Genomic DNA, 14,934 nt, shown 5'->3' with positions numbered 1-14,934 from the left:
TCGGCCAGGGTATTCACTTCCGACTCCTCCTTGTAGATCTCCACCCAGGATCCCCAGGTCCGGTGGTGGGGTGACAGCCTCACCGGTGATGGCTCTCGTGAAGACTTTGGCGTACCTTCCGCCGGGGTTGCAGGCCAGTCTCCATCGTCCTCGGGCAGCGGGACTTAAAAGCGGGCCTCCTCAGCCCCGATATAGCTCTTCTGGAGACTAGGGGTGTGAATCGCCAAGAATTTGGCGATTCGATTCGAATCGCGATACCAGTGTGGCGATTCGATATATCCCGATATATCGCGATACCGTCTAGGTGACGATACATCGCGATATATCGCCCACCTGGGAGCATTCATAGATCCCAATAGACGCCGCTGTCAGCTTTGACAGCGGCGATCTAGTACTCCGGTGCTCACTTTTCTCATGTTATCCCGTCCGGGCTGCAAAATAAAAGAAAACGCACTTTATCTTACCTGCCAACGAGCCCGCGGAGCTCCGGTACATGTGTTCGGTCCCCGGGCTGTATTCTTCTTACTTCCTGTTAGTCCGGCACGTCACATGGAGCTTCAGCCTATCACCAGCGGAGGCGGGACATCGCTGCGGCCAGTGATAGGCTGAAGCTCCATGTGACGTGCCGGACTAACAGGAAGTAAGAAGAATACAGCCCGGGGACCGAACACCTGTACCGGAGCTCCGGGGGCTCGTTGGCAGGTAAGATAAAGTGCGTTTTATTAAAAATTCCACATCCCTAAAAGAATCGATTCAAAAATATTTTGAATCGATTCTGTATCGGCAAATGAAAAATCGCGATTATCGCGAGAATCGATTTTTTCTTACATCCCTACTGGAGACGGTCCACTAACTCCTGGAACATGTGCGCCGCAGCCGTGGCGACTCTCCGGGCTTCTGCCGCCATCTTGGGACTCTCTGCACGAGTAGTTTGCTGCGCATCCGCCGTCTTCTTGCTCTCACCAGGAACTTCCGCAAGACTGAGGAGGACTGGCTCCGTTCCGCTTCTTATACCGGTCTCCTGCAAAATGGCCGCCGGGCGTAACTTCGTCATCAGCAGGGCCTGGGACCGGAAGTGACTCAGCAGTGCATCCTCTTCTTCCGCTCCCCCAGCAACAAGGGGCGGACCTTTCAAGTTCCACATAGGACTAGGAACTGCGACTTGGCTTACACGCCCAGGGGCGGGATGCTGGTTCTGGTGGGATCCTTTCACGCACTTTTCTTCCAACAGATCAACCCTTTCAGGTATGGCAGCAGACATCTTGACACGTAACATTGCTTCAGTACAGATTTTGCACATAGCGTTCATGACTTTAGGGTTATTCTCAATAGCAGATAACAGTCTTTTCTTCACCTTCATACTGCCCTCCACCATCTATTCAACCTTAAAAAACCGAGCAGTCTCTTGACAGACTGCTCATTGCCCTGCAGTAATAAGGTTGTAAGGTTGTAGCATCATCAATAACATCATTATCTCCTCTTGCCATTGCAGGCTGCTATGTAAATCTGGATCTATGGAAGTGCTTTATCTCATGAGGAGGATGTATCAGCTCATGCAAATTAGATCAATAAAGAAATCTTTAGAAAAAGCTGCTTGGGTTTGCATACAATAATGTTGGATCCTTCTGTTTAGGCTTTATCCAAGTAACCTTATACATATTTTTTACATGTAATATTTAATATTAGTAAAATGGTGGGAGTTTTGCTAAATTGCATCTGATAATAGATTATTCATGCTGTATCTCAATCTTGAAGGGGGAGGGGGTCACCACATTGCTTGCATGTGATTGCTTGGGTCTGACGTCTTGGACCCTCACAGAAAACATAAACAACAGGGCCCTTCTATGGCTTTATTCAAATGAATGAGAATATGTTGTAGTTCCCCCCACAATGGCTTAAATGGAAACTGCACAGAAAAAATGGTTTTCAAATCCAGTGGCAGGAAATTATTCAGATTTGTTAATGATTTCTATTTAAAAATGATGTATACACACACCGCTCAAAAAAAATAAAGGGAACACTTAAACAACACAATGTAGCTCCAAGTCAATCACGCTTTTGTGAAATCACACTGTCCACTCAGGAAGCAACACTGATTGACAATCAATTTCACATGCTGTTGTGCAAATGGGACAGACAACAGGTGGAAATTATAGGCAATTAGCAAGACACCCCCAATAAAGGAGTGGTTCTGCAGGTGGTGACCACAGACCACTTCTCAATTCCTATGCTGCCTGGCTGATGTTTTGGTCACTTTTGAATGCTGGCAGTGCTTTCACTCTATTGGTCGCATGAGATGGAGTCTACAACCCACACAAGTGGCTCAGTTAGTGCAGCTCATCCAGGATGGCACATCAATGCGAGCTGTGGTAAAGTATTTTGCTGTGTCGGTCAGCGTAGTGTCCAGAGCATGAAGGTGCTACCAGGAGACAGGCCAGTACATCAGGAGACGTGGAGGAGGCCGTAGGAGGGCAATAGCCCAGCAGCAGGACCGCTACCTCCGTCTTTGTGCAAGGAGAAGCAGGAGGAGCACTGCCAGAACCCTGCAAAATGACCTCCAGCAGGCCACAAATGTGAATGTGTCCACTCAAATGGTCAGAAACAGACTCCATGAGAGGGGTATGAGGGCCTGACGTCCACAGGTTGGGGTTGTGCTTACAGCCCAACATCGTGCAGGATGTTTGGCATTTGCCAGAGAACACCATGATTGGTAAATTCGCCACTGGCGCCCTGTGCTCTTCACAGATGAAAGCAGGTTCACACTGAGCACATGTGACAGACGTGACAGAGTCTGGAGACGCCATGGAGAAAATTCTGCTACCTGCAACATCCTCCAACATGACCGGTTTGGCGGTGGTTCAGTAATGGTGTGGGGTGGCACTTCTTTGGTGGGCCACACAGCCCTCCATATGCTTGCTGGAGGTATCCTGACTGCCATTAGGTACCGAAATTAGATCCTCAGACCCCTTGTGAGACAATAGTGTGTCAGCAGTTCCTGCAAGAGGAAGGCATTGATGCTATGGCCTTGCTCGCCCGTTCCCCAGCCCTGAATCTGATTGAGAACATCTGGGACATCATGTCTCACTCAATCCACCAACGCCACCACAGACTGTCCAGGAGTTGACGAATGCTTTAGTTCAGGTCTGGGTGGACATCCCTCAGGAGACCATCCCCATCTCATCAGGAGCATGCCCAGGCATTGTAGGAAGGTCATATGGGCACGTGGAGGCCACACACACTACTGAGCCTCATTTTGTCTTGTTTTAAGGACATTACATCAAAGTTGGATCAGCCTGTAGTGTGGTTTTTCACTTTGATTTTGAGTGTGACTCCATATCCAGACCTCCATGGGTTGATAAATTTGATTTGCATTTATAATTTTTGTGTAATTTTGTTGTCAGCACATTCAACTATGTAAAGACAAATGTATTTCATATGATTAGTTCATTCATTCTGATCTAGGATGTGTTATCTTAGTGTTCCCTTTATTACATTTTTTGTAAATTTATATTATTGCAGTGGTTATATTGTGTTGTTACTACTGCTGTAAAGTAGTATAGCAGCAAATGTTACAGTTCTGTGAATGGTAGTTGCAATACTCCTGTTCTCTTACAGGGACTGTTCAATGTTTTTTGTGTTTAGGAAAAATGAGGACATTAAAATCTGCAGGTAGTTCTAAAACATTCCTTTAAGTCTAAGTTTCTACTTATTTTTTTTGTGGCCCCAAAAAAACGCAAGAAAAAAACACCAGAAAAAATGCCAAAGCATTTTTCTGTGTTTGGCGTCTTTTGCATTTGAGTGGAAATTGCATTTATGGCCCCTTTGGCGTTTTTTTTTTGTACCCAAAATTTTTTGGGTACCCAAAAAAAAAAAGGATGCAGTAGTGATGGGAATAAAATGTATTTCACAAAATGTATATTTTTTATAACAAAATGTTTATTAACTTTTAATAAAGTGTGTGTGTTTCACTTTTTTTTTCCTCCATTTTTTTTAACAATTTTTTAAGGTAGTACTACAGACTGTTCCATGATGGGAGTAGTAGTACCTGTACTAATAAACACATCGCCCTGGGTGTCAGTCGTGACACCCGATACAAATGTCCATAATATAGCAGAGATGCGGAGCAGCTCTATACAGCGCTCTCATCTCTGCTCTGTACTATTCATATCACTGGCCGGGCCATGGTATAGTGCAGAGATGCGAGCGCTGTATAGAGCCACTCCACATCTCTGCAGTAGATAGGATGATCGCATTGGGTGTCAGGAGTGATACCCGCTGTGATCTGTCCTTAACTGCAGGTACTACTACTCCCAACATGGAGCACACTCTACTCCATGTTGGGAGCAGTAGTACCTGCAGTTAAGGAAAGATCACAGCGGATGTCACTCCTGACACCCGCTGTGATCCTCCTGTATAATGTATAGATGCGGCCGGCCGCTCTTCAATGGTCCCCTGCACTGACGTATATATACACATATTACTATTTCCCACAGAGAGCTGTGATTGACTGGAACCATCTGGCCAATCACAGCTCTCTGCGGGAAATATGAATAGGTGTATATATAAGTCAGTGCAGGGGACCATAGAAGAGCACCCGCCACATCTATACGTTATACAGAAAGATCACAGCGGGCGATCTGTCTATTAGTACAGGTACTACTATTCCCATCATGGAACAGTGTGTTCCATGCCGGGAGTAGTATTACTAATTAAAAAAATGAAACACACACACACTGTTACGCCTAGCGCTCCGGGTCCCCGCTCCTCCCCGGAGCGCTCACGGCGTCTTTCTCCCTGCAGCTCCCCGGTCAGTCCCGCTGACCGGGAGCGCTGCACTGTCATGGCCGTTGGGGATGCGATTCGCACAGCGGGACGCGCCCGCTCGCGAATCGCATCCCAGGTCACTTACCCGTTCCCGTCCCCTGCTGTCATGTGCTGGCGCGCGCGGCTCCGCTCTCTAGGGCGCGCGCGCGCCAGCTCCCTGAGACTTAAAGGGCCAGTGCACCAATGATTGGTGCCTGGCCCAATTAGCTTAATTGGCTTCCACCTGGTCTCTGACTATATCTGACCTCCTCCCATGCACTCCCTTGCCGGATCTTGTTGCCCTTGTGCCTAGTGAAAGCGTTTTGTGTGTCTAAAGCCTGTGTACCAGAACTTCTGCTATCCACCCTGACTACGAACCTTGCCGCCTGCCCCCGACCTTCTGCTACGTCCGACCTTGCTTCTGTCTACTCCCTTGTACCTCGCCTATCATCAGCAGTCAGAGAGGTGAGCCGTTGCTAGTGGATACGACCTGGTCACTACCGCCGCAGCAAGACCATCCCGCTTTGCGGCGGGCTCTGGTGAAAACCAGTAGTGACTTAGAACCGGTCCACTAGCACGGTCCACGCCAATCCCTCTCTGGCACAGAGGATCCACCTCCTGCCAGCCGGCATCGTGACACACACACAGACTACATTTTTATTATTGTCAGCTACATTTTTAGTGCCCTACCCGTCCACATAAATTGATCTCTGTTTTAAAATTTTTTTTTATTTTGTTATAAAAAAAAAGATTAATTTCGTTAGATACAATGTTTTCATTCACTACTGTATCTTTTTTCTTTTTATGTTTTAATGATTCCCTACAAAATTTTATTAAAAAGGTATCTCCATCACTTTTTTGGATCACTAAAGTCCAAAAAAGAATAAAAACCGCCTGCAAAAATGCCAAAGTTAAAACCCAAATGTAGTTCTTCTTGGTGTTTTTTCACTCCCATAGACTTCTATGTGAGAAAAACACTATGATTTGAGGGGAAAAAACGCCATTGGCTCAACATGCTGCAACTTTGCAAAACTGCCAAGGAGCTAAAAAAGAATGAAAAAACGCCAAAAGGATTACAAAAAATCTAACTAAAAAACGCCAAGTGGAAAAAGAATTTAGCGATTTCTCATTGATTTACAGCTAACATCTGGCCACAGCGTTTTTTGGCCGAATAAACGCCATGCGGCAGAATTAGCGTTTTCCTTGGCGTTTCCCCCCCCCCAAAAAAAAACAAAGTAGAAACTTAGCCTTAAAGGGAACCTGTCATCAGATTTTACCATACATAATGCATGGCAACACGCTATATATGGCAAAATCTTCTTCCTCACCATCCCCGGGAGACATTCCTGCCTGCAGCCATTGTGAGGATATACATTTTGAAAGGTGTCTCCCTCCGGTCTGTAAGTAGTCCCCTGACCGTGGACCCATCCTCTGTGAAGGTTGGGAGGTTGAGGATTTAAAGTGTATGAAATAAATATTGAAAATTTTTCCCCCAAAAATTTGCTGTGTGTGAAATAAGAATTGGTAGATGTTTTTGCAGATTCCTAAATATATATTCATATATAATATACCCTTAATGAAATAGTTTGGTCTGCTTGGCTGCCCATGAACCCAAGGGTCATGTTATTTTTAACACAGTTTCATTATAAAGTGTTTATGCTGTGGTTGAAAACATTAAGAATTTATTGCACTTTCATAGATCTAAACTACATCCACTCATCTTAATGTTGTCTTGCAGAATTACCCTAATGTGCTTTACCAGGAAAAAAGGAACCGGCTCCTGAGTACCTAAACAAAATCATAACCCAGTTTAACATCTCCTCATCTCCTATGGGGTTGTGTGAAAAAGGAAATTATATTTAGTACCTTACTCTACCTCCTCATGTATTCACAGCTGAAGACATTCCCTGTATCATGTGATTATTCTATGGGGATGTAAGTCTAAATGTACGAACATGTAGGGGCAGATTTACGAAAGAACAGCATTTTACACATTGGTCTTTAGCTAATCTATTCTTAAGTAGATTGCTCGAAATTTATAAAGAAATACACGCCTCTTAATGCACCACAGACTGAATTTACACCATTAGGAGATTCCAGACACAATTTACACCAGCTTTCTGGCATGAAAGCTTTTAAATGTGACTGGTGGTGGCAGGCCAAGTCCCCTTTACATTAAATGACATCTGTCACAATCTCCGATGGCAGGATGCCTTTAAATCTTGTAGCCTGAGACTTGCCCTAAGACTGATGCAATCAGAGGACAGATGTCCTCAGTCCTATACACCTTTAATAAAGTCACCTCTCAACATTTGTATGGCCCAGTTTATATGCTATGCTTAGTGTTTTTATTTATAACTTGCTTTTAATCCCTTAATTACCAACCATTTTATCCTTATAGAACATTACACACTATGGGGGAGATTTATCAAAACCTGTCCAGAGGAAAAGTTGCTGAGTTGCCCATAACAACCAATCAGATCGCTTCTTTCATTTTTGAAAAGGCCTCTGAAAAATGAAAGCAGCAATCTAGTTGCTTTGGGCAACTGGACAACTTTTCCTCTGGACAGGTTTTAATAAATCTCCCCTATATGCCTTATATATCACTATACTGCACTGTGTCGGCATGCTTCCCGATGTTAGGGTGCATTCACATGATGTTTAAATGCACCCAAAGGATTGGGGATAAGTGTCTGATCACTGGAGGTCTGACTGCTGTGACCCCCCCCCCCCCCCCCGCGATCTCCTGCACAGCCCCCAGCTCTCCCCATGAAGAGAGCATGTTGAACCCCGCAAAAAAGCGAAGGCCAACACACCACCTCCATGTATCTCTATGGGAGAGCCAGAGATACCCAAATGCTGTATCTCTGGCTCTCCCATAGAGATACATGGAGGTGGCATGTTGGCAGCTGCTTTGTGCGGGGGTTAATATGCCCCATTCCTGGGGACTGTTGGGGTGCCATGCAGGAGATCATGGGCGGGTCCCAGCGGTCAGACCCCCAGCAATCAGATACTTATTCCCCTTCCTTTAGATAGGGGATAAGTGTTCCTGCACCAAAGTACTCTAAGCTTTAACCACTTAAGACCCAGGGTGTACCTGTATACCCTGAGACCGCTCCCGTTCTATAATGTGGGGCCACGGCGTGGCCCCACGTCAAAGCAGGTCGGGCCCGGCCATTAACAACGGCCAGAATTCCGCTCAGTGAACATTACCATCAGTGTGAATTGGTCTTTCGCGAGACCCGTTCACACTGAGGAATTTCAGCGGCGGAATTGAAATTGTTCCGCTCAAAGAAAGAACATGTTAATTCTTTGAGCGGAATTCTGCGGCCACTGCATAGACGTCAATGGTGACAGCGCAGTGCCGCGCAGTCCATTTGCCACTGCTGGCTGCCAGGCTGAATCTCCGCTCGATGAATTCCGCGAGCGGAGATTCATCATGCATTCCTCAGTGTGAAAATGGCTAAAAATGCTTTCCTTGTTCTGATGTTAAAATGAATTTGAGGTTTTTTTTGAGCCTTTGTATAATATTTCTATGTAAATGAACATTTTGTAACAATCCATCTTTTCTTCTTCTCTTTTAGGAAGCAAAACCAGAGATGGAGTAGTACAAGGAGTGACTTCAGGTCAGTGTCACCATGGTTTGAAAGCTCTATTCTTAGTGCTGCTACAAAGACTGCTAATCTATGTGACACAGCACCTCAGGCGGTCAGGCAGCCAGAGCCAGCTCTGGTCATAATAGGATCAAAAGCTAACGGGTGACTGAGATCACCCAGGCTGAGATAATGCAATTAATACAAGTAGCTACTGCTCATCTTCTGCATGGCTCCATCTACATTGCAAAGTAAAAACATGGGATGGGCATGGATTCCTGATATGATACGACAGACAAACAGCTTGTGAGTTCATGTGTGGGTTTGAACATACGGAACTCTGCAGTTTCACTGCATAATATTTTACATAAATACATGACAACTTAGAATTTTGTTAGGAAAAGATATGTACAAGCAATTCTAGAACCCAGGAGGCTCAGCATAAGTTACATATATCAGTCCAGTTGTCTGACATTGGTGTTTTAAGCTCTTTTCACTCTACTTTACCAGTGACTAATTGTACTAGCAGCGTCATTTTGGCCTCAATTTGGTTTTACCTCAGGATTTTTTTTTTGCTGTATGAAATAATACAGGCTTCTGCGCTATTCCATCAAACATTATACGGTTCAAAAGTAATCATCATAGGTATAGGAACAACATGTAGAATCAGCATTACTGTGGGAATCCTAGTTGTTCATCGCCTAGGGCTTGGTCCGTCTCACCCCCACAAGCAGATATGAATACAGTAGATGGCGATAGCACTCACAAACCTGAAATCCTTTATAAGGATTTATTCATAAATGCAATGATTCGCCTGGATTTGGGGAAAAAAGTTGCATTAGCAAAAAAATGCTGTTGCCAATCTCCTTCTACAAGATGGCAACATCTGTGTAAAAAGAGGCTTAACAGGGTGTCTTGACATTACCATGTACAAATATTGCGTTAAAGGGGTACTCCGCTGAAAAACATTTTTTTTAAATCAACTGGTGACAGAAAGTTAAACAGATTTGTAAATTACTTCTATTTAAAAATCTTAATCCTTCCAGTACATATCAGCTGCTGTATGCTCTGTAGGAATTCTTTTCTTTTTTAATTTCCTTTCTGCTTGACACCTCTGTCCATTTTAGGAACTGTCCAGAGTAGGAAAAAATCCCCATAGCAAACCTCTCCTGCTCTGGACAGTTCCTGACATGGACTGAGGTGTCAGCAGAGAGCACTGTGGTCAGACAGAAAGGAAATTAAAAAAGAAAAGAACTTCCTCTGGAGCATACAGCAGCTGATAAGTACTGGAAGAATTAAGATTTTTAAATAGAAGTAATTTACAAATCTGTTTAACTTCCTGGCACCAGTTGATTTAAAAGAAAATATTTTCCATTTCTTTTCAATCAAAGAAAAGAAATGGAAAACATTAAGGGGACCTAATAACAGTAACTAAAATGTAACCCCGTATGGTGTAAGATAACACTGCAAAAACCCCAACCATCTGAGACTAGGGGTCTTGGTAAATTTTTACCTAATCTCCTTTCTATGACCCATGGATTAATTCCACGCATCCTTTATTGTAAAGGGAATCTCTACAAGGCTCACCACCTATTAAAATTAAAGCTACAGCCAACTTGGGCTGGGGTCCCTGTATCCAGGGCCCCTATAGTAGCCACATGATCTTCCTCGATAAGTTGTACACTTTTGGAATATTATACTTCATACTAATATATACTTACCGTATATACTTGAGTATTAGCCGTGCCGAATATAAGCTGAGGCCCCTAATTTCACCCAAAAACCAAGGAAAACCTATTGACTCGAGTATAAGCCTAGGGTGGGAAATACATCATCCCCCCTAGTCATCATCCCGCCCTCCTCTGTCATCATCCAGACCCCCCTCATCCCCCCATCATCCAGATCCCCCTTGCCCCCATATCATTATCCAGATCCCCCTCATGCCCCCCTGTCATCATCCAGACCCCCCTCATCCCCTCATCATCCAGATCCCCCTTGCCCCCGATATCATTATCCAGATCCCCCTCATACCCCCCTGTCATCATCCAGACCCCCCTCATCCCCCCATCATACAGATCCCCCTTGCCCCCCATATGATTATCCAGATCCCCCCCGCATACCCCCTTGTCATCATCCAGACCCCCCCTCTCTTGTTCTCTACTCATCTCCCCAGTTGCAGCTCTGTCAGTCCTTCCCTAGCGGCCATCCAACATCGCTGCAGGGACCGTCCGACTTCTAGTGCGGAGGGTGAGCCGGTCCGGGCCATCCATCTTGACCAGGAGGCCCTCTTCTCCTCTGCGGGCTGGCCCGGACTAGTGACGCTGCATTGACGCCCCTGACGTCACGGACGTCTGCTGTGCACGGACGTCCCTGTACTGCGGCGTCAATGCAGCGTCACTAGTCCAGGGCCGGCCCGGAGCGAAGAAGAGGGCCTCCTGGTCAAGATGGACGGGTCGGGTCACCCTCCCCACTGGAAGTCAGACGGTCCCTGCAGCATAGATGGGCGACGATGGATGGCCCGGCCCATCGCCTCGCCACCCCGACCGGTATACCTGCGATTTTTATATATTTTTTTCTCCCCCATCACTCGAGTATATGCCCGGGGGGGACGTTTTCGGCATGAAAAATGGTGCTGAAAAAGTCGGCTTATACTCGAGTATATACGATATTATTCGAGATGCTGGTCTCTTACACAGCATAATTTGCTGATGAACATTTGGACCATCTTACTCAGGTTATTTGAAGTTCAGCACACATAACACCCACAATATTTAGCATGAAGCACTAAATAAAATAAATTTCTCAGTAAACAGCATGCATAGTGTGGTTTATTGGATCAGTAGTGGGTTGCTGACTGAGTGGAGTTAGAAACAGGAGTTTTTATGTGCTGAGTAAATCTGTGGAGTTGGAGGGACTGCATATATTGTAAGATCAGATTGGTGTTGCAATAACAGATACTCCCATCTGTCAAGCTGGGACAGTGAAACTACAGTACCTCTAACTCCTACACTTAAAGGGGTACTCCACCCCCAGACATCTTATCCCTGCTGGGGACCCCCGCGATCTCGGCTGCGGCACCCCAGATATCTGGTGCACGGAGAAAACTTCGCTCATGCTGGATTACTGGCGATGTGGGGCAAAGGCTTGTGATATCACGCCCACTCATGATGTCACGGCCACACCCCCTCAATGCAAGTCTATGGGGACACTCCCCCTCCCATATACTTGCATTGAGGAGGCGTGGCCGTGATGTCACGAGCAGGGCGGGCCGTGATGTTACGAGCCTCCGGCACTGCACCCGAATCTGTAAACAAACACCGGGTGCAGCAGGGAGATCGCGGGGGTCCCCAGCGGCGGGATCCTTTAGATAGGGGATAAGAAGTCTAGGGACTGAGTACCCCTTTAACCAATACTTAGTAAGGAAGTTTGACTCCAGAGTAGAGCAGAGTTTTGTCACCCTGCAACATATTACATATTTAGGAACGCTTCAGGCTTCTTTACATTATTTAGTTTGCTTCAATCATTATTTAGTTTGCTTCAATCCAAATGTTTCTTTTGTAAGGCTTGGTTCACACTACGTTTTCTCCCATACGGGAGCGCATACGGCAGGGGGGAGCTAAAACCTCACGCTCCCGTATGCCTTCGTATGCGCTCCCGTATGTCATTAATTTCAATGAGCCGGCCGGAGTGAAACGTTCGGTCCGGTCGGCTCATTTTTGCGCCGTATGCGCTTTTACAACCAGACCTAAAACTGTGGTCAACCACGGTTTTAGGTCCGGTTGTAAAAGCGCATACGGCGCAAAAATGAGCCGACCGGACCGAACGTTTCACTCCGGCCGGCTCATTGAAATGAATGACATACGGGAGCGCATACGAAGGCATACGGGAGCGCGAGGTTTTAGCTCCCCCTGCCGTATGCGCTCCCGTATGGGAGAAAACGTAGTGTGAACCCACCCTAACTCAGAGTGTCACCTCAAAGTTTATAAATGGCATAAGAGAGTGCAGGCAAGGCTGCTACAGAGTCACTTTCAGAAACAAAATTCAGTTCTGAATGGTCTTCTGTACTGATGGCACTAAAGCTGACTGGTATTTGACCAGGTTACATTGAATAATTAATTCTTAGGAAACATATTGAATCTATGCATGCTTGTGTGCTTTTAATTAAATTGCACACTTTACAAAGTGCATTGTATAAGCTGAACGTGTCATCAAAGGACATAAGAATACCAGCAAGTGATCTACAAATATTGTTGTCACTTTCATGAACCCTGCTATGTTCCTTTTTATGTTTTAAGTTCTGTTTTTTTTTTTTTTTTTTTTTTTGTGAGCTACTGTATATATACCATGTCCTAGAAATGTATTAAAGGCAATATATACTTTTGCCACAAGTTAACTGTTCAAAGGGGTACTCCGGTGGAAAACAATGTTTTTAAATCAACTGGTGCCTGAAAGTTAAACAGATTTGTAAATTACTTCTATTTAAAAATCATAATCCTTCCAGTACTTATCAGGTGCTGTATGCTCCACAGGAATTTCTTTTCTTTTTGAATTTCTTTTCTGTCTGACCACAGTGCTCTCTGCTAACACCTCTGTCCATGTCAGGAACTGTCCAGAGCAGGAGCAAATCCCCATGGCAAACCTCTCCTGCTCTGGACAGTTCCTGACATGGACAAAGTTGTCAGCAGAGAGCACTGTGTTCAGACAGGAAAGAACAACTCAACTTCCTCTGTAGTGTACAGGAGCTGATAAGTACTAGAAGGATTAAGATTTTTTAGATAAGTAATTTACAAATCTGTTTAACTTTCTGGCACCAGTTGATCTACAGAAAAAAAGTAATTGTTTTCCCCCTGAGTACCCCTTTAAAGGAGTAGTCCAGTGATGAAAAACGTATCCCCTATCCTAATGATAGAGAATAAGTTTCAGATTGCGGGGGGTCCAACCGCTGAGGCCCCCCGCGATCTTCTGTAAGGGGCCCTGGCTTACTGGCCAGATAGCGTGTGTTTACCACCGCTTCCCGCGGGCTGTCGGGGCCTCATACAGGAGATCGCGGTCGGACCCCCCGCAATCTGAAACTCAGAAATGACTTAGTAGCAGTAGCGCTGGGTAGTAGCATGATCAGGAAAAGGGCCAAGGGTCCTCACTAGATGTTAGAAAGAACGGATAAGCCAGAGGATAAAATGAAAATGCATTAAGGAGTACAGAAGTAGAAATATAAGTTCCAGGAAACCATTTTGAGGAACAAGGCAGGGAGGAGGTCAGGATCAAGACTGAGGTCAGGATCTGGATCAACTCTGGAGATAATGATGACTCCCAGGAACCTAGGAATACATATGTCCAGCATCTGGCATACATAAAACTCAGCCTTAATCTTAATGCATCTGATGACACAATTAATGACAACATGCATCATTTGTGTATTATCGGATGTCCATTGTTTCTGAACGCCGGACGGGGGAATGCAGCAAGATGTGCTCCCCTGTCCAGTGCTCGTTTCGGCGTGTCCAACATACAAACTGAGTCACCAAATAAATGTGAACTGTCCCATTCAAATGAATAGCATTAGTTCTAGCATCAGTTTACCACCGGCACATTTTCTACAGCGCCAAAGGGAAAAGATGCCGAACATATGTATAGAAGGCATAAGCACATAAACCACTGAGAATCACATCAACTTCTGGCAGTTGACTTGGCATTTGGATGTTGATGTATTCTGCAATCCATAGAGCTGGGCTATGGAGAAAAGCCGGAACCAGAGGAGGAGGAGCTATACAAGGGTGTCCAGCAACTAGCTGCAGCTATTAAGTGCTCTGACCAGATACAGGAGGAGAACATTTAAAAATACAACCTTCAGACTTTGTCTCTACACACATATACAGCTTGTCTAACTTAACACATAAGTTATGACTGCTACAAGAAATCCATCTGGGATGTGTTTGGAGGTGGTCTGTAATACAGATATACAGTATTGCAGTCTTTACCTGTGCAGTTTGTATCACATCCAAATTGGCCATGTAACCCTAGCCTTAGTCTTTGCACAGCTTTAGACACAGCCAAAGTCATAGGAAACCTAAGAATGTGTTAAGAAGTGCTGCCCTGGCACACAACTCAGGTTTCTTTGTTTTTCTCTGTTAGACCATTTTCTTTTTTGGCACTTCAACCTTATGTTCACCTATATTCCTTATTCCAAACAGTGGCCGAGAAGACCAAAGAGCAGGCATCTCAACTGGGCGGGGCTGTCATTTCCGGAGCGGGGAACATTGCTGCAGCCACTGGTCTAGTGAAGAAGGATGATTTTCCCACAGATATAAAGGTGAAATATTGCTAACTTTATTAAGAACTATTTCAGTTCTGTGTGACTCATGTGGGTGACCAGTTATTACCACATGTCATTTATATTGGTATAAAGGTACTTTTACATGAATTGATAATGCACACAATTTGAGTTTTTGGTGCATCATGTGGCTAGAATTTTGAATTAATTGCGATGTCAAGCATATAAGCGTCTAAGCATATGACATTACATTTTTCAAGAGAAGTA

The 14,934-nt window shown here is 45.0% G+C and overlaps 1 protein-coding gene across 1 annotated transcript in view; it reads left to right on the top strand.

Annotated features, from left to right (window-relative positions):
• The window catches only part of SNCB (synuclein beta), a 108,988-nt gene that overhangs the window by 21,932 nt on the left and 72,122 nt on the right, over nt 1-14,934 (top strand). The window contains exons 4-5 of the mRNA XM_056574719.1: nt 8,388-8,429; nt 14,588-14,706. Coding sequence (XP_056430694.1) covers nt 8,388-8,429; nt 14,588-14,706 — 161 coding nt within the window. The remainder of the gene's footprint in view (nt 1-8,387; nt 8,430-14,587; nt 14,707-14,934) is intronic.

This window comes from Hyla sarda, chromosome 4, assembly GCF_029499605.1.
Source record: "Hyla sarda isolate aHylSar1 chromosome 4, aHylSar1.hap1, whole genome shotgun sequence".
Lineage (NCBI taxonomy): Eukaryota > Metazoa > Chordata > Amphibia > Anura > Hylidae > Hyla > Hyla sarda.
This window is presented reverse-complemented; position numbering and strand designations above follow the sequence as displayed.